Raw genomic sequence first — 25536 nt, 5'->3', positions numbered from 1 at the left:
TCCAAGTCCCCTCCCCATTTGCCTGGAGGTCTTACCCCATTCCTACCCCCAGAGAGCCCACAGTTTGTTCATTTCTTTCAGGTCTTGGCTCAAACATCACTTCAGGAAAATCCTGAGCACCCATATAAATTCCAAATGCGCCCCACAGCATTCCATTTCCCCAATCTTGCTTTATTTTCTCTGCTACGCCTGACAGCATAGGGCGCACCTCAGAATTTGCCTACTTATTTGTTGGTCTCCTCCCACTAGAATGGAAGCTCCCCAAGGACAGGGGTCTTTGTCTACTTGGTTCAATTACTCTACCCACAGCGCCTAGAACAGAACCCAGGGCAGACAGGGGGTTCCCAGTTAACAATCTGTTAAATGAATGAGTGATTGAATGAATGATTGACAAGAAGCTTCCGAGTTTTCTTATGAGACCAGAGAGGTTTCACAGGGAGGGAAGGATGGGGGTTGGTCTCAGATCTGACTCAAGTCCCTCTCATTTGACTAACTTTGGAATTCTTCCTCTTTTAGGTGCCACGCAAGTTGCAGAGCCCCCTATATCTGAGTGCTGACTCCAGACGCCCCTCACTAAAGGCAAGCATCCCCAGCCCACTTTTGAAACTGCGGAGTGAATAGGAGGAAAAAAGAAGCCCAGTGAGCCACCTGGGGGTGGGGGACAGGGGGATCCCCACGCTCAAGTCACTCTGCCCCCACCCCCGCCCCCGCTCCCCCCACCTCTTACCCTCCCCCTACTAGCCTGCCCTCGGGGAGACGGGGGGCGCGGCCCGCCTCCGGGCTGAGCAGGGTGGCGGCGTCGGGGCTGCGGACGCCTTCGCCGGACCCGCATTGCCCCCTAGTGCCGCGCGGAGTCAGGGCGCCGGGCTCCCCCGCCTGATGTCACCGCCGTGCAGTCATCCCAGAGGCGGCTCATTGAAAGCAGACCCTCCTCGGCGCTAGCTGGGCGGAGGCGCCGCTGTCCGCAGACCCGCCGCGGGCCGGGCAGAGCCGGGCGCCCCCTGCCCCGCCGCCCGCTCCTCCCCGCCGCTCCCCGCGAGCCCGGCCCGGCGCTCCTGACGTGGACCATTAAACTTGGAGCTGCCGCCTCGTCCCCTCTCTCCTCCTCTTCGCTCTGACAGGCGAGCGAGCGTCTCGGTGCAGGCAGGAGACGTGCTGCCGGGCTGGGCTGCCCGGGGGAGATGACTTCTCGCCAGGAGGACGCCTTTGGGAAGAAGACCACGGGGGAAGCAAAGTTTCAGGGCAGCTGAGGAGCCTTCATCAGCCCTTCCCAGCCCTGTCACCCCTCTGGCTATGGAGGGCGGACTCTAAAATGAATCCCGATCTGGACACCGGCCACAACACAGGAGCACCTGCCCACTGGGGAGAGTTGAAAAATGCCAACTTCACTGGCCCCAACCAGACCTCGAGCAACTCCACACTGCCCCAGCTGGACATCACCAGGGCCATCTCCGTGGGCCTGGTGCTGGGCGCCTTCATCCTCTTTGCCATCGTGGGCAACATCCTAGTCATCTTGTCTGTGGCCTGCAACCGTCACCTGAGGACGCCCACCAACTACTTCATTGTCAACCTGGCCATTGCCGACCTGCTGCTAAGCTTCACTGTGCTGCCCTTCTCTGCGGCCCTGGAGGTGCTCGGCTATTGGGTGCTGGGCCGTATCTTCTGTGACATCTGGGCTGCCGTGGATGTCCTGTGCTGCACAGCCTCCATTTTGAGCCTGTGCGCCATCTCCATCGACCGCTACATCGGGGTGCGCTACTCTCTGCAGTACCCATCGCTGGTCACCAGGAGGAAGGCCATCTTGGCACTCCTCGGTGTCTGGGTCTTGTCCACGGTCATCTCCATTGGGCCTCTTCTTGGGTGGAAGGAGCCGGCGCCCAATGATGACAAGGAATGTGGGGTCACTGAAGAACCCTTCTATGCTCTCTTCTCCTCCCTGGGCTCCTTCTACATCCCTCTGGCGGTCATCCTGGTCATGTACTGCCGGGTCTACATCGTTGCCAAGAGGACCACCAAGAACCTGGAGGCTGGAGTCATGAAGGAGATGTCCAACTCCAAGGAGCTGACCTTGAGGATCCACTCCAAGAACTTTCATGAGGACACCCTCAGCAGTACCAAGGCCAAGGGCCACAACCCCAGGAGTTCCATAGCTGTCAAACTTTTTAAGTTCTCCCGGGAAAAGAAAGCAGCCAAGACCTTGGGCATTGTAGTCGGTATGTTCATCTTGTGTTGGCTACCCTTCTTCATCGCTCTACCACTTGGTAAGTTGGGAACTGGCGGAGGGGAACGGGGCATTTTCAGATCTTGGGTTTACTGATGAGCTTACTATAAAGTTTTTTGTGGGTTTTAGTTTTTTATGCAGTCTGTGTGTTTGGAGGTTGGGGAATGTTGTTTGTTCTGCAAAGGCTTTGCAGATTGGGTAGGTGGCTAAGAACCAACTCAGGTGTTAGTGAAACGCGCTAAGGTACGAGTCACTTGAAATAGAACCTCAGGAGGCAAATCTGGTATGTGCAATGACTCATTCAACAGCCTTGGTTTAATAATTTAAAAGGACACTGGACTTGAACATCACACCAGCGTTATTACAGTAGTAATCATGTGCCCACTAAGGTGGTGTCACTAATGCTGCATACAAAATAGTTTGTAGTTACCGCAGACACGGCATTTGGGAAGCAGGGAGGCAGCTCGTACACAGAAAGGCAGTTTTCATTCAGCATTTCCAGGGCTCCTGCAGAGATCCACGCTCCTCAAGAGCTTTGCAGAGGCTGCCTTCTCCCTCTCCTCCTTTCACCACTTGCTATCACCTCCATGCACTCCCTCCATTACGAGCTAATAAGAGCATTTTACAGCCTCACAGCCCCAACCAGCCTTTATCTAAAGCTTGAGATTTGAAAGAGAAGGAAGACGGCCAGAGGGTCACACATTCTCAGTTTTCACCCCAAAATATCCCTAACTCTGGTGGTTTATGGAATGTCCAGAATTAAATTATAGTTGCCCCTCACCTTCAGCTACCAGACGCCAAGTCCTGCTAGTATGAAACTGAGCCCTTTCTCTCCTGTGAAAATGTGCCCATCTTCTTTTGTTTGGGAGTCCTACTAAGTGAGTTGTTCAAAAGGCTACCTGACTTCCTCTAAGGATGAAGCCAAGGTCTGGGTAGGAGGTAAACCTAGAGGAGGGTACTGTGACATGCTGTCCACATGGCTCAGGAAACACTTGTCCCTTCTCTGAGGCAGTGATCTGCTTTGATTTCTTTTTCTATCCCTGGGGGACACTCCAGAAAATGAATGGAGGGAGGTAATTATGACAGAGTCATGTGCTGTGATCTCAGAAGAGACAACAGCTGTTACTTGCCATGGACCACTAACACCTACAGTCACACCAGGGGCTCAGTTGGAACTGAACATAAACAAATCCCCAAAGTAACAAAAATCCTAAAGACACACTGCTTCCAAGAGAAAGAGCCAAATAGAAAGAGGGTAAACTGATGTCGGGAGTTTCCGTTTAAAAATGATAAAGAAAAACTGTTTAACCTACTCTCCATATTGTCATTTCTAAGGCTAGCTTTCGAGCTAATGCCTTTCAGAAATATTTTCAGCGTGTTAAGTGGAGAGGGTTTGAAGCTCTACCCCAAGTAGTGATCACATCCCGCTGCCCAGCTTTCTTTTCTTTCCCAAGGTCTCAGGGTCCTTTCGCAGGCTTGTCCAGTTAAAGTGGATGACAGTTCACACTCCATTGGACCATACAAAGATCGTGGTTGCACATGGAGTGATTTGGCCAATAATTAGCCATGTGACCTTGGGCAAATGATGACTTCTCTGTGAGCCTCAGTTTCTTCATCTGCAGAATAGGGCTAATTACTATTTGCTCCATGGGGTTTGCACTAGTACATGGAAAGGACTTAATACAGTGTCTGGTACACAGCAAATACTCAATGAAAGTTAGCTCTTAGTAGTACAAACCAAACCCCAATACCCCCTGCAGCTAAAACTGTGTTTTCTTCTCCATTCAGTTGCCAATACCTGTTATTAAAGGCTCAGAAGGGAACTAGATCCTTTTCCTTTCTTCCTTCTTCCCCCCACCGCCCGCCCCCCCCCCCCCCCCGCCACCCCCGATCCTCAGCTGGCAGAGGCTGTGACCAGAGCATCCTCAGGAAAGACAAAGCCCCAGCAGGATGCAGGAGTGGATCAAAGGTGCAGGCTTTCACTTTAGGTGGCAGGGGAAACAACTGAAGAGGCTGCCAGCATGTTGAAATGGAAAGAGTACTGCTCTGAGGGTCAGGAGCAATAGAGTTATGTATGTGAGCTTTGCCATAGATTAGCTCTGTGAACTTAGGTGTGTTGCTTTACCAGCTGGGCTTCAGGTCTCACTTCCAGGGACCAAGAGGGCTGGACTCGATCAAGGGCTCTCAGACTTCAATAAGGATCAGAATCATTTGTGGAACTAGATAAAAATTCAGCTTCTAAGACCTAACACATAGAGAATCCGAGCCAGTAAATCAGAGAAGTCCCAGGAATCACGTTTAACCAGCCCACCAGGTGATTCTGAAGAGGTGATCCCCAGACCAGGCTTTGAGAAGCACCGGCCAGGGGATCTCTCTGCTCCTTTCAGGCTCCAACCTCCTGGACACCCAGGTTTTTAAACGCTGCAAAGGTTAGCACTTCACCACCCACGCGGTGGTGCAGAACGATGTGGCTTCTCTCTGGGTCCTGTTCTTCACACCCACCCTCAGTTTCTTCTCACTTATACTATTTCAGTTTCCCCCCTCTTTCTGTCCATGCCTTTCTGAGACCTTATGTTCCTAACATATCACTTTCTGTGGCTTCCATGCCACAGAAAGTGAGATGTTCTTGCCACCTTGATGCTATCAGAGCTTGTTTCTCTTCTCCTTGACTTGAAGACTTCCTGACCAACTGTTATCTCCCGGAGTTCTCCCAGTGTGCTGTCCCTGAGCTGAGTCTATCCACATGCTTCTCCCCTGGAAATCCAACCCTTGGCGGGTAAGGAGTGTGGACTCCAGGCCTTGAATTTGGGATGGACTTCGAAAGTTACTCAAGAGTTTCAAACAGAGAAGGTGCTTAATTAACATGTTCTTAGTAATTTATCAATAGAAAGAGCATCTGAGCAAAATGAGATGTGGGCTTCTACTTCGTCTGAGTTCAAATAACACCCAAATAAAAGTAGCATGGGGCTTCCCTGGTGGCACAGTGGTTGAGAGTCCGCCTGCCGGTGCAGGGGACACGGGTTCGTGCCCTGGTCCGGGAAGATCCCACATGCCGCGGAGCGGCTAGGCCTGTAAGCCATGGCCGCTGAGCCTACGCGTCCAGAGCCTGTGCTCCGCAACGGGAGAGGCCACAACAGTGAGAGGCCCAAGTACAGCAAAAAAAAAATAAAAAAATAAATAAAATAAATAACATGATGTAGAACAATAACTCCTTTGGAATCTGATGCAGGTTCCAAATTCTAAATTTTCCATGAAAGGCTTTTCACTCAGAAGGGGAGAAAGCAGATCTGGGGGAAGACAGTGGTTGGCAAACAGAGAAGCCCAGGTAGGAGTAAACTTCTAGTTGGCGATAGACTTCCAGGTGCCTGGAAGTTTCTATCGCTGTGTTTGTGTTCTCCGTGGAAGAGGAGGGTTGGGATTCCTCCTGGGAAGGAAGGAAAATAGCCTTGCCCCCTACAGGGTCCTGGTCAGGGGCCCCATTTGTTTTCCTTCCTCCCTTGTTTTTATTTTTGCGAGCGAGGTTGGACTGCCTGCAGAGACAGGCCTCCCATCTCCTGTGGAGCCCTCCCCACCTGTAACACCCTCCCTATCTCCTCCCACCCTTTTTCCCTGTGGCCTCACACCAAGTTGGGCCAGGGACCAGCTCTCACTTACTCAGGAGCAGGGATGGAGCCACCAAACAAGGACCTCTTTATTCAGCCCCTGGAATCAGGCCATGGAAGGACAGGAAATAATTGGAATATAATATAGTAGCATTTCTACTTGATGGGCGATGTGCATGGTGTCCAAGGAATCTTCAGCTGCCTGGCATTACAATGAAGGCCAACTCCCACCCGCCTGGTCAGGGTTCAAGAAGCAGCTGGGCTATTGAGGGATATGCATTGCACTGGGGTGCAGGGGGGTGTGTAGTAGATGGGGGTGCGGGTGGGTAGCAGGAAGCGCTGGGCAGCCAACTGGTAGCTGGGCTTGGTGTGTTGTTTCGAAAACACTGGAACCTTGCCTCGCTCCAAATCCTTCTTCCGTCTTTTAAAATGCTGAAAGGCATCAGGAAGCCATTATTGAACTAACTGCTTTCCCCTCCAAATAAATGGTCAGCTTCAAAGAAACAGTTGTAATCTCTATAGTACTTGAACCAAATCGGAATCCCTCTCTCCATTGATTTGTTTCTCCAGTCCTCTCATTCAGATTAGGGCTGATGAATTTCCAGCTCCCACAAGAGCATAAGGGAGGGTGGGGGTCTCAGAGATGACTCAGGACAGAGCCACCCCCACAGACACACACACTAATCCTCCAGTTCTGAGGTTTCAAAACACAGGGATTTGAGTTGCTCACAGGGAAGTCAATTGGTTTGAGTGAGGGAAAATTTTACACACAGGGAATCCTTCCTAGAAGAGGGAGATCTTACTGCAGGAAAATACATTCAGTCATTTATAAAATCATTAATGAAGACTTCCTAAAGCACCTACTATGTGCTAGGCTTTGTACTAATCACTGGGTTGTTGAACCAAAGCAAACATGGCCCCTGTGTGCAGGAGGCTCACAGCCTAGTGAGATCCTATTATCATGGAGCACATACTATGTACCAGACATTCTGCTAGGCCCTCTACAGACATTATCTCACTAATCCTCACAGCTACCCTGACAGGGGAAAGTAATAGCTCCCTCTCGACAGTTAAATATACTGAAGCTCAGAGAGGTTAGACTTCTTGCCCAAGGTCACACAGCAAGTAAATGGTAGAGACAAGAATTGAATCCGTGTCTGTCAGAACAGGCACTTACCTGGTCCAGTGCACAAAGATGTCTGACCTTTTTGCTTTCTGGTCCCAACCTGCTCTCATAGCAAATGTTCTCCAGGAACCCCAGAGCCACCTTGTCAAAAGCTGATTATTCTACTTCTGTTACAAAACCCTGTCTTTCTTCCATTCCCTACTCACCCCTGAAAAAAATTCACTCATAAACTATCAGGGAAGGTCATCCACATTCTAGCTCAGGGCTCGGCTTTCTCTCTACCTCCTGCACTGTGTATGACATGGGTCTCTCAACATTGGGCATTTAGTCACCCCAACCAGGAATAAAAAGTGAGATCTTGGCCTTCATATAGGGACTTGTTTCCACATCTTTAATCATTCATTCATTCATTCATTCACTGAATAAGTATGTATTTATTGGAAGCCTACTAGGTCCAGGCGTCGTGCTGGAGATTGTGGAGCAAAGCAGCTGTGTTTCACGTTCTCATAGAATTTAGTTCTAGTGAGGAACACAGATAATTTGAAAAATACACACATGCAAATAAACATAAATGCAAATTGTGAAAAAAGATTTGAAGAAAAGGGGTATGCTGCTATTAGAAGTATACGACAGGGATCGGTGTATTACAGGGATCCCTGACTGGCATTTAGGCAGAACCCTGAACAGTTTGGAGGAGTTAATTCAGTGAAAGGGGCAGGTAGAAGAAGAGAGCTCCAGGCAGAAGGAAGGGCACACCTGAAAGTCCTGAGGGAGGAGCTGGTAGGGAACTACCAGAGCCCGGAGAACAGAGGGGAGGCAGGTGCAAGTCGAGGCTGGAGGTGCAGGCACAGGTTGGGCCATGCAGGGGCTTTTGTGCCACATTAATGATTTTAGATTTTATGATAAATTGCCATGGCCAGTACCGAAGGGTTTGAAGCCGACAAGAGAGACAATCTGATTATGTGTTTAAAAGATGACCCAGGCAGCTACATGGAGCACAGAGCAGAGATGGGGCAGTTAGGAGGCTGTAATCCCAGTGAGCACTGGTGGTAATTTAGACCACACTGGTAGCAGTGGAGGTGGAGAGAAGTAGACAGATTCAAGGACTTGGGGATGGGTTGGTTATGATACAGGAGAATAAGAGATGTATCTGGAATAGCCCTGAGTTTACTGGGTGAAACACAACCAAGAGGATTCCTCCCAGGATCTCCTCAGACCCCATTCATCAGGGCTCACAAGATACCATGCTAGGAATGATACGCCAGACACTCTTATGAGGTGAGTGGACAAAATGTCCCAACCCAAAAACCAGGAGCCATGACCATCAGCAAACCCAGTTGCTCATTAGAAACATCTGGCAGGGGACTGCTTTCAAAAGCACAGATTCTTGACCTCCACCACAGACCTTTGTATCAGAATCTTTCATGATGGGGCCATGAATCTCAATTTTTAACCAGTTCTCACAGGCAATTATGCCACCAGCATAGCACTAGTCCTCCCCATGCCTGGGAACCTGGAATGAACACCCCTTGGAGAACCAGAGTTTGGTTAAACTTCCCCCAGTGCAGCCAGAAACATCCCCAGTCCTGCCCAGTCCCTCGGGCCAGTCCATACAGAGGAAGGCAGAGGATTGTTAGGAGGGAAGGTGAACTCTTCAAACTAGAGCCTCCCTGGAGAAGGGGAGGAGAATGAGCCCTGTGGAAGCAGGTCTTCAATGTAGCAGGCAACACTGCTCAACACTAAGTGTTCTATATAGCTTGTAATTCTCACAGCCCCTCTGCAGAGCAAGGATCATCACCCTGTGTCTAGAGTTCAGCGAGGTTCGGTAAATTGCCCAAGGTCACACAGCTAGTAAATGATAGAATCTATTAGACTCCATATTTGGCACTCAATAAACATATGTTATATTATTCTTGTTGTTACTACAGTGCTTCCACACATTTGTCTGAGGTCTGGTGCCCATGGGTGATAACATTTTTACTGGCTCATGACAAAATGAAAGAAGAGTTAGGAAAATCCTGTGTTTTTCTAAATGTACTCAATATAAATGACTGTTCTTTTGTTCTAAAGACTATGTCCTGTCTATTTTGGGAAACTGAAATAACATTTCTTTAATGGGATGACGGTAATAAGTGATAGTGATAGTCATTGTGTGTGTGTGTGTGTGTGTGTGTGTGTGTGTGTGGTATTCTACTTGGCAAAAGAAAAAGTTGGTAACCCTATGTCTGTCCCCACCAAAAATTTTTTTTGAAATTTTACTGTGAGTCTCCTAAAGTCTTAGAATCATGGGAGACACCATGATAGTTAGGCACGATAAATATTTGTGGGAGAAAGCAGGAAGAAAGGGGGAGGGTGATTTATCCTCTCAGTGATGGATAAACAAATTAGCCTCAGCTTTGCCATAAGAGTCAAAGGCTTAGGGCGGGGGGCAGGGGGGCGGTGAGGGGGAAGGATGATGTGTGTGGAGTCATGCTTGTCAGGTATGATAGGATGGGGGCCATTTGTGGAAGCACCCAGTCCTTCTGGGGTGAAACAGACCACAGAAATGCCAGTGGGCATGTGTGTAGCTGCAGTGCCATCACAGATGGGCCTATTAAGATCTCTAATGCAGGAGATGCCTTTACCTGAGTATGTGTGGCTCATAAAAATAACTGATGGCCACCAGGCCACAATGGGAAATTGCTTTCTCCCACATCTGCAGGATGTCACTGTGCTCCCTAACCACATCTGATAACAGTAATACTAATAGCTCCATTTATTAGGTCTTGCCATGTGCCTGGCTTAACCAGGCTAAGGGTGCTTTCTATGCAGGCTCTCATTCACTCCTCTCCAGAGGCTTACCAGATGGACACTATGGTTGTCTCCATTTTACAGATGAGGAAACTGAAGTTCAGAGAGATTGGGTGATTTGCCTCAGGCCACCCAGCTGATTAGTGACAGAACCTGGATTCACATCTAGGCAATCGGAATAAGCTAAAGGGCTCATTACTGGGGGTATACTAGGTGTGGGGCTCTGAGCCCTGATTTATGGAAGCCCAGAGAGGCCCTAGGGAAAGCAGAGTCTATTCTGAGAAGATGGAAAGGAAGGGCAAGTGGCTGCCTGTTATTCAGCAACCAAAAGGCACCATATCCTGGTGAGAACATAAGGAATATAAAAATAATTGGGTCTTTCCCCTAGCAAGCTAAGTCAAAATTTCTCTTTCTTTTATTATGGGTGCTTTAGATTTTTTTCAGCTTCACAACATATTACGGGTAGTGCCATATACCTTTAAGGCTTTTATCAAATTTGGGCTTTGGGGTTAAACACATAAAATTTACAACACTTTTTCACAGCCTAACTTCTGGCTGAATACATTTCAGAACTTGATTCACCTCTTCACCACATACGTGTGATCTCAGCACCATAGGACTCTCTCCTACCTTGGATCAGCCTCTGGTCCTACCTCTTCTTGTCACAAAGGGTTGCATCGTGGACAAGAGAGTATTTCTAGAAGCTGTTTTTCCACTTTGCAGTAACCCTGACTAGTGATAACCTAGCTATACAGAAAGAAAATGCACATATATGTATATAAGGATATACATATATGCACACCATATATGTATATTCAAGAGAACCCAAATGAAATGTATCTTTAACTCTTAGCTAGTTCCCAAAAATGCCCACAACCCCTATACTAACACCCACATGAAGGGAAATTATGACAGAGGGAAGTCGGAGTGGAATTAGATAGTGATCCTAACCAGTTGCATGTAATAGACCTTACTCATGAAAACTTTGCAAAATAATACTACCTAGAGGAGACACGCTGGGATCCCACCCAGGGCTTTGGAGGATCCCATGAAGAGAGGAGCCCTGAGGTTAAGGAAGTGCCCATGGTCCACCCCAAACACTACAGGGGCGGCTCTCTCTAGCAGCCTCGTGACTGATGGACTTATGTGTGAACTTCTTGTAAGCAGTGACCGCATCTTTCCTCTTTGCCTAACACGGGTGCTAGGAGCGCACGTTAACTCAAATTGCTTGCTGTTTCCCCAAATACACCTTACATTTTCCTTACCCTATGTGTTTTTCGTACTCTTCCCTCTGGCAGGAATGCTCTTCCCGTACCCTCTGAACATCCAAATCTTGTCCACCTGTAGACCCCCAGTTTTGTGGACACCTCTCTTAGGAAGTTTTTTCTGGTCCCCACCCCTTTCCCTGATGGTGATGGCTGTCTTTATACCTTGTGTATGGTGCTTGTCACATTTGTTCACGGGAATCAGGACTGATTGGCACATCTTCAGCAGTGTTACTGGGCTGCAAACCTCCGGAGGAAATGGTCCAGGTTTCACTCATCTTCCTGTCCTCCATGCCCAGAGACATGTACCTACTAGACTCCCAATAAAAATAGCAAATGCAGCTATGATTCACACAGTATGTGCCAGACTTCATCTACCATTTGAACCTCCCAATAGCCCATCAGATAGGTATTAATGTTCTGCTCACTTTATAAATGAGGAAACGGGCTTAGAGGTTAGGTGACTTGTTCTACATTCCTTGAAAATACCACAAGCACGTTGAAACTGTCTTGACTGCTCTTGTGAAACCAAATGGCCAATATGGGTCTGGTTATGGACCCAATGAAGAAAGATTAGATAGATGAAGACCGGAGTGGACCCAAGTTATGAGCTTGAAAATTGGACAACATCTTCATTCTTCATAAAAGGTTGCCATTCCACCGCCTCTGGGGGAGACTTGTCTTTTGCCAGTCAGTCCCCATTTTCCCTCACCTTCTCAGCCCTTGTCACCTGCCTCTCGCCTCTGGGAGGAATATGGTCAGAGTTGGTCCCCACAGAAGTAGGAGAGGAGGACACAATTCTGGTGACTTTATAGCAGGGCCTGATTAAGACCTTCAGAAAGGCCCAAGGTATTGAGAAGTGAATGCTGCCCCCACCTCCAAATGTAATTCTAAATTCTCTCTCTCTCTCTCTCTCTCTCTCTCTCTCTCTCTCTCACACACACACACACACACACACACACATACACACACACGACATACACACACGGCCCTAAAATTAATGGAAGGAAGGCCAACATTCTAATTTATCCCATGAAGTCTACTTTGATTTCTTTAATATCAAAGCATTTCCCCAAAAAAGTGAAGGTGTCCAGCTTTGCTAAATGCACCAAAGATACACTGGGTCTGTTTGTAGGTGATATAGCATTGCTCTATAATGGGGTGACCAGACATCCCACCTTGCCTGAGCCAGTCTCCACTTATGTCTGTTACCAAGGGCACTATGATGATTATTGTAACCCTCTCATATTCTCAAAATGTCTCAATTTGAATGATAAAAGTACCTCGATATTTTAACTCCCGGAGTAAGAGTGTTTACAATGGAACATCCAATGGTGCCTTGGTTTCACTGAGAAGCCTGAGATGGGGGAGGAGAGAGTCTGGCATCCATAGCCTCAGCAGTACCGAGAAAGATTAATAATGAGTGAATGAAGGGAAGGAGGAAAGACACAACTTCACGGGTGTGTTTTTTGTGGGAAAAAGGAATTAATGTAAAGGTTGGTCGGAAATTTTTAAGTCTTCATTCAGTTAATTTACCCTACTTGCACAAGTGAGTCACTGAGCTGGGATCTGAATCCATGGCTGGCTGACCCTAAATACTTAGATGAGTGAGTCAGTGAAGGAGTGGATCCATTTCAGCACAAGGCAGATGGTGTGATCTGAATGATGAGTGTCTCCAGAATGAAGAGGAGACGGAAAGAAAGGTGGGCCAAACTGATATTGGGGGGAGGAGGAGAAAAGCCAGCTATGTCCTAGGTACTTGTCAGGCTGGAATGATGGTGGGGGAGGGGCATCCTCACCCATTCATCACCCCCCTCCTGACATGACAGAGCATAGGTCAGCCCATTGTACCATCCTCACTGGCAGGCTTGTGTTCTTAGATTGTGTCAACAGCACACTCGTGACCACACCCAGGGGCAGCACACGTGAGTCCCCTTTGAGCACTCAAGTGCCCCTCTTCGGTGTGAGCACATAAAGTCCGCTGTAAAAGTCGCACCAATGAACAGTTCATGCCGAAATGTTCAGAAATAGAAAGTCCTAGCACATGCAAGTGGACCATTCCTTTCAGAGACCCATTTAACTTTTTCCAGGGGTATCTGCGCACAGTGTCTTATTCCCCTGAAGCTGGGATGCATCTGGGGCTTAGCTTCGCACGCTTTTTAAAATTCTTCTTTAAGATAGAGTTTCCTGCCAAGCTAACATGCATCGCTTTGAGGCTGAGCTCAGCACCCTGGCCATGGCCCAGAAGGAGGTTAAAATAGGACCAAGGGCAAGCCGGGCTCACTGTCATTCACAGGCATGGGCCCCAGGGCTCACGCCACCAGCACAGGGCCGGGCAGAGATCCAGAGAGGCAGCTGGTGGGGGAGGAGGGGGGTGCTACCAACTGGAACAAACAAAAAAAATTACATCTCTGATTTATATATTCAGGCCATCAATCAGCCCCTGGCATCAAGAGAAAGTGGTACCTGCTTCCAGGTATACCCTCATAGTGTCATTTGTGACTCCTTATCCCCAGCTCTGCAGACTTTATCTTAAGCAAAAGTTCTTGGGCTTTTTTGTTGCACGGGCCCCTTTGGCAATCTGGTGAAGCCCCTTCTTACAATAGATACATAAAATAAGATACACAGGATATCAAAGAAAATCAGTTATGTTGAAATAGCTATTATAATGTTAAAAAAACAAATTTACTGTAGAGTAAACCAATGTTCTTCATTATTAACATATTAAACAAGATCTAGCAGCAAGCCAGATAAATAACTACTATAACTTGAAGTAGTGGCAAGTGGAAATATTTCAAGATATCTGCAGCAAACGTAATATAATATCGTAAATCTGATTTCTGTGGGTGACAAATCCTGCTAATTCTACTGTGGCTTGTTGCCTGCATTCCTGTGGAACAAAATGCTAACTTTCAGCCAAAGGTTAATTCTTTAAAAAAAATAAAAATAATTTTTCCCATCCAAGTTCAGGGACTCCCTAACCCCAGAATAAGAACCCTGTCCTATGACATTATAAAGATGTACTTCAGGGCATGAGGTTTTCTATACTTTCTTCTTTCAAATTATATAGTCTTAGGACCACAGGGAACTTGGACTATGCCATTGTGCTTTGTAACTGTCTTGCGTGATTACTTGTAGCAATTTTTAAATCTACTTTCTTTATTTAAAAATAGTGCATTGACTTTTATTTAAATCAAGAATAATAAAAAAAAAAAAAAAATCATTCTACCCACGCCAGACCCCAGGTCCACCTCTATCCAGCACTCTCAGTCTTTTTTCCCAGGAGCAAACACTGTTACCAGATTGTGTATAGTTCCAGAAATATTCTATTTATCTGTAAGCATCCATATACATTGTATGTATGTGTAAATATTTGAGTGTGTATGTGTGTGGAATGTATGTTTACATCCTGTTTATTTTTACAAATGGTATCATTTTATAAACACTATAGTGGAGGTTACGTTTTACACTCAACGGCATATCTTGGGCATAGTTCTGTCAGAATGTATAGTTACTGCTTTCCTTTTCATGGCTGTATAGTAATCCATCTATGGAATATCCTATTTTATTTAACAATTTCCCAGCTCATTGACATTAGGTTATTTTTGGTTTTTCCATACTAAAAACAATGCTGCAGTGAGTACTCTTGTCTATGTGTCTGTGCCCACATATTCAGGATAAATTCCTAGAAACAGAATCACTGGAGCAAGAAATATTTGATATTTTAGGTTTAACCTGATTATGTTCAATTTTACTAAATAAGGAATTTTAAATATATTAAAATGTAAAGTTGTTAAAATAAATAGGTTAGATCTATTGTGTAGGAGGGTTGTCATGATATTTATGTGAAAAAGACAAGTCATAGGGTTTTATATAATCCTATTTTTAAAAGCTATTAGTCACCTCCAGGGGTAGAGAGAAGTGAGGAGGAGGAGGTTATTAACTTTTTTATACACCTCTGTATTTCATATTTCACAATATTTCACGTGTGTGTGTGTGTGTATGTATACACAAATTACATCACCTAGTGCTTTTATCACTAAGTATCAAGTGTGGACTTCTTGCTGTTTCAATAAAACTGAATCATTTCAGTTTTGTTTTTTGTTTTTTTTTTTTTTTGCGATACGCAGGCCTCTCACTGTTGTGGCCTCTCCTGTTGCAGAGCACAGGTTCCGGACGCGCAGGCTCAGCAGCTGTGGCTCACGGGCCCAGCCGCTCCATGGCATGTGGGATCTTCCCGGACCGGGGCACGAACCCATGTCCCCTGCATAGGCAGGCGGACTCTCAACCACTGCGCCACCAGGGAAGCCCTGTACTTCACATATTTTAACTGATGTATTGCAATCCATAATAAAAGGTACCATAATGTATTATATATAACCAATCCACTTATGACAATAGTGGTCATGTTTATGTAAATAGATAAGACACACACAAGGTATCACATTCACAAGGCCCAAGTGTAGAATGAAAAGAATGTCCCTCTCAGTTCCTTGGTCCCACATATCGAATTCCCCTACCTGGAGGCAACTATTAATACCAGTTTCTTGTACATCCTTTCAGAGATATTCTATGCATATAAAAATATATTTATACGTTCTTTTTAATAGAAATAACATGCTATTCTGCACTTTGCTTTTTTCACTGAACAGTGCATCTTGAAAATTTTCCACTTCAGTATAAATAGAGCAACCTCATTCTTTTTGATACTGCATAGTATTCCTTTTTCTTCCAAAAAGACTTCTATAGAAGGACATTTAGGTTGTTTCAAATCTTTTATTATTACAAACAACACTGTAGTGAATATTCCTGTACATACTTCACTATTTCCCACGTTATACAATTAAAATCCTGAAAGTGGACTATTCTGAGTAAATTTTTTTTTAATTTTTATAAATACTGCCAAATCATCCTGCATAGAGATTGTACCAATTTTCATTTCCTTAACTGACATTTGAGAGTGCCCACTCATTCCCTAACAGTTTGTTATCAAACTTTTTGATCTCTGCCAGCTTGATACGTGAAATATCTGTGAATGAGGTTAAGCATCTTTTTGTATGTTTGATAATCCATCCCCTCTTGATGTACAATTGTTTTGAGTTTTTAGCTGTGACAGATTTTCTTATACATGCACTTTTTTCTTTAATATCTTTTGTACACTTGCCCTTTAGGATTGCCTTAGGATAAAATCCACTTTGAATGGTTAGGATCAAAAGGTAGACTCATGTGAAAGGCCTCAGACACGTATTATCAAATTACCCTCTGGGAAGGATATAGCAATTTACACTCCCACTAAGCGTGTTTCAGCACAGCTGAAGAAACCACTTTTTATGCTGACAGTTCCTCACTGCCTGGGGAAGTTTCAGACATCTGCGTGACAAGTCAGCTTCCCCTCAGAGGTGATAAGATGGCTTGAAAGCTTCAAATCCTTCCAACTAATTTGGTGTCAGCCTTCCAGACTTCAGGGCTAGCAAGCTGCCCTCTTGGAATGCAACACCCCATCCATCAGGGGAGCCAGAGCAAGCAGCAGCCTTGGAATGTGTGTATGTTACCCAGGATCTGAGAACAAAAAGCAGTCACCCACAGTGTGTAAACGGATTTGATCTTTCACATGGCTGCCAGGGCCACCACGATGCACATCAGTGGTTCGAGGCTCTGGGGCTGATGTACTGATTAAAAACCGTAACAAAATAAGATACGCCCCCCGCCCACCCCAGGAAAACAATCAACTTTGAGGCACTCAAGGATGAGTTAATAAGGAAGGATTCCTCTGGGCATCCAAGCTTGCCGCACCCGACCATGGGGGCCTGTGCTGATCCAGGGAACTCAGTGGACAGTCTATATTTAGACAAGGGCATGGCAAATGCACCACATTTTAGTTGCAAAATTCAAATTGGCTCGGAAGATGCCAGCCTCACGAATGGAAAATTTAATCGAGCACTGCTTAAGAAGCAAGGAGATGGCATGTTGAGCAGATTCTTCTGGGGAAGGAGGCTTTTTTGAGAGGCAGGCAATGAGCCCTGGTTAGTCAGGGTGGTAATTTAATCCCGACCTTGAACTGCTAGTCAGGATGGAGAGGCAGAGTTATTTTCAGACGGTACTTAACCTAGAGGTGTTGGAACCAGCATCCAGGACAGGGCAGGGAAGAGATGAACTCTGACCCACTGCCACCAAGTTGAGAGATCAAGATCCTAAGCCAGGAGCTGAGATCAGCCAGGGAGTCTCAGAACCTCAGGAAATCCTTTCCTGCCACCTGTCTCTGTCACTGCCATCCCACCCCACCTCATCCAGTAAAGAGGGCTGGTACCTTCCCTTTTCCTTTCCTTTCCCTTTCCTTTTTTTCCTTCCTTCCTTCCTTCCTTCCTTCCTTCCTTCCTTCCTTCCTTCCTCCCTCCCTCCCTCCCTCCTCCCTCCCTCCCTCCTCCCTCCCTCCTCCCTCCCTCCCTCCTCCCTCCCTCCCTCCTTCCTTCCTTCCTCCCTCCCTCCCTCCCTCCCTCCCTTCCTTCCTTCCTTCCTTGCCCTTCACAGGTTCTGTTTGGCTGGCAGCTTGGAGTACTAGAAAGAACAGGGACATTGAAATCAGGCAAATCCAGGTCTGAAGTCCTGGCTCTGCAGCTCATCTCTCTAAGCCTCAGTTAATACATCTGTAAAACGAGACTGAAATCATCTGCTCATAGGATTGGAGTGAGAAATAAATAGGAAAATGGATGAAAATGACTCAGCTGGGTGCCAGACACGAGTAAATAATTCAAAAACATCAACTATTAATGTATGTGAAGCCTCTAATATAATATCACCTTTGGAGGATACATTTAATAAGGATCTGTTGATAAATTGGGATTTTGAGTAATTCTATAAATGGGCTATGTCTTTGGGGGAAATAAAAATGGGACCAGTTCCTTCTCATTAAAAGGTTAGGGGATTAAAAATAATTTGAGGGCTTCCCTTGTGGTGTAGTGGTTGAGAGTCCGCCTGCCGATGTAGGGGACACGGGTTCGTGCCCTGGTCTGGGAAGATCCCACATGCTGCGGAGCGGCTGGGCCCGTGAGCCATGGCCGCTGTGCCTGCGCCTCCAGAGCCTGTGCTCCGCAACTGGAGGGGCCACAACAGTGAGAGGCTCGCGTACCGCAAAAATATAATAATAATAATAATAATTTGAGACACCCATGACTTGTCCACCCAGATTTAACCAATGTTAACATGTTGCTGAGTTTGCTACCTATCTTCTTTCTCCTCTTAAATAAAATGTTGCAAATACACCTAAAAGGCCCCACTCCTCATCCCATTCATCTCTCTCCTTCTCAGAGGCAATCACCAGGATGCATATGATTAAGCAGACGCTCTTCTCTACATCTTCCTAGATGTGTCCTCTTAGAAAGGCTGAGGGGAGTGGTGGTCCAAAATGAGGCCTTGGATTATGTCAGTCCTGAGTTCAAATTCCGCTCCTGCTCCTTTACTAGCTGGGTGGTCTTTGGCAAATTGCTCAACCTCTCTGTTCCTCCTCTCCCTCACTCTTCTCTAAAATGGGACAAATAACACCTACTTTACTGGGTTTTGTGAGAATGAAATAAGATTATTCATGTAAAGCAGTGGTTCACAGTCAAGGATGATTTTTCCCCGCAGGGGACATTTGACGATGTCAGGAGACATTTTTGATCGTCACAACTGGAGTGTGCCCCTGGCATCTAGTGGGAGAGGCCAAGGATACAGCCGAACATCCTACAATGCACAGGAAAACCCCCCACAGCAAAGAATAATCAGTCCCAAGATCTCAATAGTGCCAAAGTAGAGAAAGCCTAGTATAAAGCACACTGTCACAAGGGCTTAAAAATACTTATTCAATAAACAATAAAAAATGATGATTTTTTTATTTGTTAAGATATTATGTTAGACCCTTCCACGTGCATTATCTCACTAGTATTCCGTGAGTTGCCCCTTCTTGGTAAAAAGAATGATAGAAGGCAAACACAGTTGCTTCTGCTTGTCTGAGACTATCTGTCCTGCTTGTTAAAGTGGTAAACTTACTGAAAATATAAAATTTCAGGCAAATAGATTAATTGGAAGTTGTTACTCAGAGCCTAACCCCTCCTTGTCTCTGTGAAGAACAAATTGTATCAGCACTTTCAGCCATAAAATGGATTTATTTAAACCACAAATATCCCTTCAACCTAAGCAGGCCCAAGGACTGGCATGGCAAAAAATTAAGTCATCATAATTAAGCCTTTTTGAACCCTGTTCACAAGGACTGGATCCCAAAACCTCAAGAAACTACAGAAGTGGGGTAGAATATGGGGGAAGAGGAGAGAGGCCAGAGCTCTGCTTCTCTGATTCACCGCAGGCTCGGATGGACTCCAAATGTTCTGTCCAGGGATTAGAGCCACTGTTAATGCACAGAGAGTACCCATTATGAAAGGCCTTTGCACTGAGTCTCTAGGTGTGGTCCCCAGCCCAGCAGTATCCACATCACCCAGGAACTTGGTAGAGATGACACCCCAGACCTACTGAGTCAGAAACTGGGGGTGCAGCCAGGCAATCTGGGTTCTCAAGTTCTCCAGGTGATTCAGATGCACACTCAAGATTAAGAAGCAATAACCTAATAAGCCCAGATCTCACTTTCCCTGTGGGTCCATTTCCTGTTGCCCATGGCCCTGCCTGCTGTAACCACACAGCTCACCAATACCTATTCCGAAGTGGAGGAGCCACTCCTTACTGGCATTTCCCCTGGGCTGGAAGCTTCACACATATTCTTTAACCTCCACAAAAATATAAGGAAGATACCATTATTCCTTTTTCCAGATGAGAAAATCCCAGCTGAGAAACCTTAAACAGCTTGCCCAGGGTCACACCTACAGAAAAGGGCTGGAATCAGGATCTGAATCTAGGTCAGCCTGCCACCAAATCCTATCCTCTTAATGATGACATCACACTGCCCATTTTTTGATGAAGAGAGACAGAACATGAACAGATCAGCCCTGCTGGGGCCAAATTGTAAGCCTTGCCAAGTTAGTCTTTAGTGCCCCTCAATCCTCTGTCCTGGGGTTCACCTGCCCATAGGTGATCCCCTGGAATGCTTAACCCCCAGTGACCTGATACTGCCCCCTAGAAGCCAAGGCTGCCCACACTTCAGTGCTCTTCTAGCCTTTGTCTGATGTCCTGGGACTTCAAATCCCCACTCTTCCTCTTACTAGCTGTGTGACTTTGAAGCTGACTCAAACTCTCTGTGCTCCTGTTTCTCATCTGTAAATCAGTTATAATAACACATTCATATCAAGGTTGTTAAAAGGATTAAATGGGATAATAAATATGAAAATATCTAGCCCAGTACCTCGTGCATAGTAAAAACTAACTCTTCTTTTGTTTGTTTTTTCCCCCATGCTTTACACACTAACAAATATCAAAACTACTCAGTCCAGGGTTGATTCTACTGCAGTCTCATTTATTGGCCATTAGCTAATATGAGGAGCTAATCTTCACTAAGGTATTAATTCGTAATAATGGTTTTCTGTGTTTGCCTCCAACATACCATTTGCACTTCAACCAGGGGACTTAAGTCCTTGAAATTGTACAGCTTGGGAGGGATTAATGATGGAAATATTAAAGAATATGGAAGGCCAGTGGAAAGCCTTTCCCCATCCTTCATATTGTTCCAATTCAACTCTAATAGACAGGGAATCCCAGAGAAATGGGAAAAATGGGATAAGAAAGGGAAGTATGCCTTCAAGGTTGCACCTGGCTTTGAAGAGAAAAATGAGCTCCTGGCATCTGAATATCAGGATAGGTGGGAACAACGCAAAAAAAGAAGTGAAATCAAAGACTAATGAGCCGGGGCTTCCCTGGTGGCACAGTGGTTAAGAATCCGCCTGCGAACGCAGGAGACACAGGTTCGATCCCTGGTCCAGGAAGATCCCACATGCCGCGGAGCATCTAAGCCCGTGTGCCACACCTACTGAGCCTGCGCTCTAGAGCCCGCGAGCCACAACTGTTGAGCCCACGAGCCACAACTACTGAAGCCTGTGCACCTAGAGCCCATGCTCTGCAACAAGAGAAGCCACTGCAATGAGAAGCCCGCGCACCGCAACGAAGGGTAGCCTCCACTCACCGCAACCAGAGAAAGCCCGCAAGCAACGAAGACCCAACGCAGCCAAAAATAAATAAATAAAATAAATAAATTTATTTTAAAAAAAAAAGACTAATGAGCCATTTGCCAACATCTAACACAATTGCTTGGTATCTGCATAGTTGAATGTAATAAAGCTTCATTAAAAAGTAGTTATAACAACTAATAAGACTCTAATTAAATTACCTTTCACTGGGCAAGCTGCTTGTGAAGTCCTAATTAGGTTATTTGCTGCCATTGGCCTAGCCTGGGAACAAAAGAAGATTCTCTTATGTCTTCAGGGATGCCTAGAAAGCCAGATCTCTAGACTCATGCAAGAATTGCTAAGAGGCTCTAAACCTGGGGGCAGCTGGTCTGAGACTATCTTAGCTCTCCAAAAACCATGATGTGTGGCCAGAGTGAAATCCCTTAATAGGTCCCACTGCTCTTAGGAGCCAGACAGTTTAAAAGATGGAAAAGATATTTAAAGACGGAAATTCTAAGAATTTCATTTTACAGAAGAGGGCCTGAGAAGTGATTTATTCAGGGTCTTCCAGCAAGGAGCAATGTGCCCTTCCCCCAACCTCCTCCCACCATGGTCTGGAAAAGACACAGAACTTGGGCTGCTAGCATGGATTTTCATTTGGGAAGGGAGAGAGAAACAAAAAGCACTGGATTCTCAGGGGCTCCTATCTTTGAAGCCGTGTGTGTGTGCGTGCGTGCGTTGAGAGTGGTTCAGTCACAGGTAAACTGAAGACCTACTTACAGTGTGGGTTGAGCTCTCTCCAACACTGTCTTTGCATTGGTGCCACAGTGTCTTCCTAAAACATAGATCCGGTCATGCCAGCCTCCTGCTGAACTACCCAGCAGGTAACTTCTGAGTTCCTGAGTGTGGCAGAAAAGTCTCCTCACAACTGGGTGCCATCCTCCCTCATCACTCAAGACTGAGCTTTGTGCTCAACAAATGGGAACCCCAGCTCTGCCCTCACTATCTGGGCAGCCTTGAGCAAATTATTTCATCTCTCTCAGCTACCACTTTCTGCCTATAAAATGGGGATGACATTTTACTTATCAGGGGAATAGGAGAATTAAATGACAATAAAGCAGGTAAGCCACTGTGACCTGTGCTGTTACCTCTCCAGCCACACAGGAGCACTCTCCCTTCCCTGAGCACACCTGGCTCCCTCATGTCTGAAACCTTTGCACACGCTCTTCCCTCTGCCTGCAACGCCCCTCACCCTCTTCTCTGCGTCATGAATTCTTCCAATTCAGACGTCCAGCTCAAATGTCATTTCACGTTTGCAGTCTTCCACAGCTCCCCAGGCAGTAGCTACTCCTGTCCTGTGCTTTCCCTGGCATTGCTTCACCCCTATCAGAACCTTGTCACACTGGGATGAATGGGTTTTTGATGTCCTTCTCCCCCAGGAGTCTGTGTCTCACCCAGCACAGGCCTGGCACACAGTGAGAACACAGTAAGTGAATAAAATCTTATCACAGGTACTATGAGAAGGGACTGTGAACAAGGAACAAGATTGGTTCCACTGTCAGTTTTGCTCCTGTCCTCAAAGCTGAAATATAAATAAATTCCATGTATGTGCACAAACACACACACACACACACACACACCCCTCAAGATATTAGCAGTCGGGCTTCCCTGGTGGCGCAGTGGTTGAGAGTCCACCTGCCGATGCAAGGGACACGGGTTCGTGCCCCAGTCCGGGAAGATCCCACATGCTGCAGAGCGGCTGGGCCCGTGAGTCATGGCCGCTGAGCCTGCGCGTCTGGAGCCTGTGCTCCGCAACGGGAGAGGCCACAGCGGTGAGAGGCCCGCGTACCAAAAAAAAAAAAAAAGATATTAGCAGTAACTACCTGTAATTGTTTTTGTTTTCTTCTCATGCTTCTCTGTGCTGAATATGTATTGCTCTTGTAATAAACTAAACACTTCTTCAAATCGAGTGAGCTGAAAGCATAAAGGAGGTACACAAAAGGCTGATTTTCCAAACACATCTCTGAAAAAGTTGGGAATTTCCTAAATTTCAATGTGGTGCGGTTCTGATTTAAGGCTTTGTGGTCTCTGAATTTCTTCTCTGTGATGTCTGTGACAGGAGCTAGTTTGGAGCTGTGAGGTGCAGACCAGAAGGCAAGTCACTTTCTCAGTATCTTTAAGGTGACCTTTTGGGGAACAATGAGTTTTTACAGACAGGAGAGAGTAAGTACTCTGCTGTCCAATATAGTAGCCATGGGCCACAGAAGACGAATCCAACTTATTATTCATTACAATTAAATAAAATTAAAGATACAGTTCCTAAGTCACAGGAGTCACATTTCAAGTGTTCAGTAGCCATATGTGGCTGGTGGCTACCGTACTGGACAGCACATCATTGCAGAAGGTTCTACCAGACAGCACTAAATTAGTGTGTTTCTCAGCTTGCTCCAAACATGGTTGGTGATGTCTCAAGAGAATAAACACATCAATTTGCCCTATGAATATGTTATTTCTTGCTTAAATATACATAGATATAGATATTCGTGGCAGTGTAAAATGATGCAGTGACTTTGGAAAACAGTTTGGCAGGTCCTCAAAAAGTTAAACATAGAGTAGCCTTAGGACCCAGAAATCCCACTTCTGATATCTACCCAAAAGAATTGAAAACATGCTTATACAAAAATCTGTATGTGAACGTTCACGGCAGCATTATTCATAGTAGACAAAAATTGGAAATAACTCAAATGTCCATCAGCTGAAAAATGGATAAACTAATTTGATATATACATACAATAGAGTATTATTTAGACCAAAAAAAGAAAGAAGTAGTGATATATGCTACATGGATGAACCTTGAAAACATATGCTAAGGGAAAGAAACCAAACAGGTCACATATTTTGTGATTTCCATTATACGAAATGTCCAGAGTAGGCAAACCCACGGAGAGAGAAAGTAAATTAGTGTTTGCCAGAGGCTGAGGAGAGGGGGAGATGGGAGTGACTGCCAATGGGTACTAGGTATTTTTTGAGGGTGATGAAAATGTTCTGGAATTAGCTGGTGGTGATAGTTGTACAACTCTATGCATACACTAGAAACCACTAATTGTACACTTTAAAAGGATGAATTTTATAGTGTGTGATAAGTCTCAGTGAAGCTGTAATTAAAAAAAAATACTCTTCTAATTGGGAAACAACCTAAATAAATGTGCATCTATAGGCAAGTGAGGAAAAATCCCTGACACATCCATACAGTGAACTTCAGTGCAGCAGTTAGAAAAAATGAATTCGATGTAGGTAAGAAAGATCTTCAAGACAAATTGTTGCAGGGGGAAACAAGTTTCAGAGAGCTGCATACAGTATAAAATGTAACATTAAAAAAAATCCCAAATATTCTATTTCCTATGAGTGTATGTATGAAAATACAGGCATCTCGTTGCATTTCTCTTTATTGCACTTCACAGATACTGTGTTTTCTACAAACTGAAGGTTTGTGGCCACCCTGTGGCAAGTCTGTGGGCACCATTTTTCCAACAGCACTTGATCGCTTCATGTCTTCATGTCACATTTTGGTAATTCTCACAATATTTCAGACTTTTTCATTATTATTATATCTGTGATGATGATCTGTGATCAGTGATATTTGATGTTACTATAGTAATTCATTGGCGGGGGGGAGGGCACAAACTGTGCCTGTGTAATTAAGACTTAATCAATAAATATTGTATGTGTTCTGCCTGCTCCACCCACTGGCCACTCCCCCATCTCTTTCCCTCTCCTCTGGCCTCCCTATTCCCTGAGACACAACAATATTGAAATTAGGCCAATTAATAGCCCTACAGTAGCCTCTTAAGTGTTCAAGAGGAAGGAAGAGTCACACATCTCTCACTTTAAATCAAAATCTAGAAAAGATTAAGCTTAGTGAAGAAGGCATGTGGAAACCCAAGATAGGCCAAAAGCTAGGCCTCTTGTACCAAACAGTTAGCCAAGTTGTGACTGTAAAGGAAAAGTTCTTGAAGAACATTAAAAGTGCTACTCCAGTTAACACAAGAATGATAAAGTGAAACAGTCTTACTGCTGATGTGGAGAAAGTTTTAGTGTTCTGGTAGAAGATCAGACCAGCCACAACACTGCCTTAAGCCAAAGCCTAATGCAGAGCAAGGCCCTAACTCTCTTCAATTCCATGAAGGCTGAGAGAGGTGAGGAAGCTGAAGAAGAAAAGTTTGAAGCTAGCAGAGGTTGGTTCATGAGGTTTGAGGAAAGAAGACATCTCCATCACATAAAAGTACAAGGTGAAGCAGCAAGTACTGATGTAGAGGCTGCAGCAAGTTATGCAGAAGATCTAGCTAAGATCATTAACGAAGGTGGCCATACTAAACAACAAATTTTCAATGTAGAGAAAACAATCTTACGTTGAAAGAAGATTTCACCTAGGACTTTCATAGCTAGAGAG

At 45.5% G+C, this 25536-nt stretch overlaps 1 protein-coding gene across 1 annotated transcript in view; it reads left to right on the top strand.

The window, feature by feature from the left end:
• Window positions 1–743: 743 nt before the first annotated feature.
• Window positions 744–25536, top strand: part of ADRA1B (adrenoceptor alpha 1B) — a 60927-nt gene continuing 36134 nt past the window's right edge. Inside the window, exon 1 of the mRNA XM_067732972.1 lies at window positions 744–2261. Within this exon, the coding sequence (XP_067589073.1) occupies window positions 1313–2261 (949 nt within the window). The 5' untranslated portion in view covers window positions 744–1312. The remainder of the gene's footprint in view (window positions 2262–25536) is intronic.

Source organism: Pseudorca crassidens, chromosome 3 (genome assembly GCF_039906515.1).
Source record: "Pseudorca crassidens isolate mPseCra1 chromosome 3, mPseCra1.hap1, whole genome shotgun sequence".
In the NCBI taxonomy this organism is placed as follows: domain Eukaryota; kingdom Metazoa; phylum Chordata; class Mammalia; order Artiodactyla; family Delphinidae; genus Pseudorca; species Pseudorca crassidens.
Note: the sequence above shows the minus strand (reverse complement) of the source record. Positions and strands in the feature narration are given on the sequence as shown.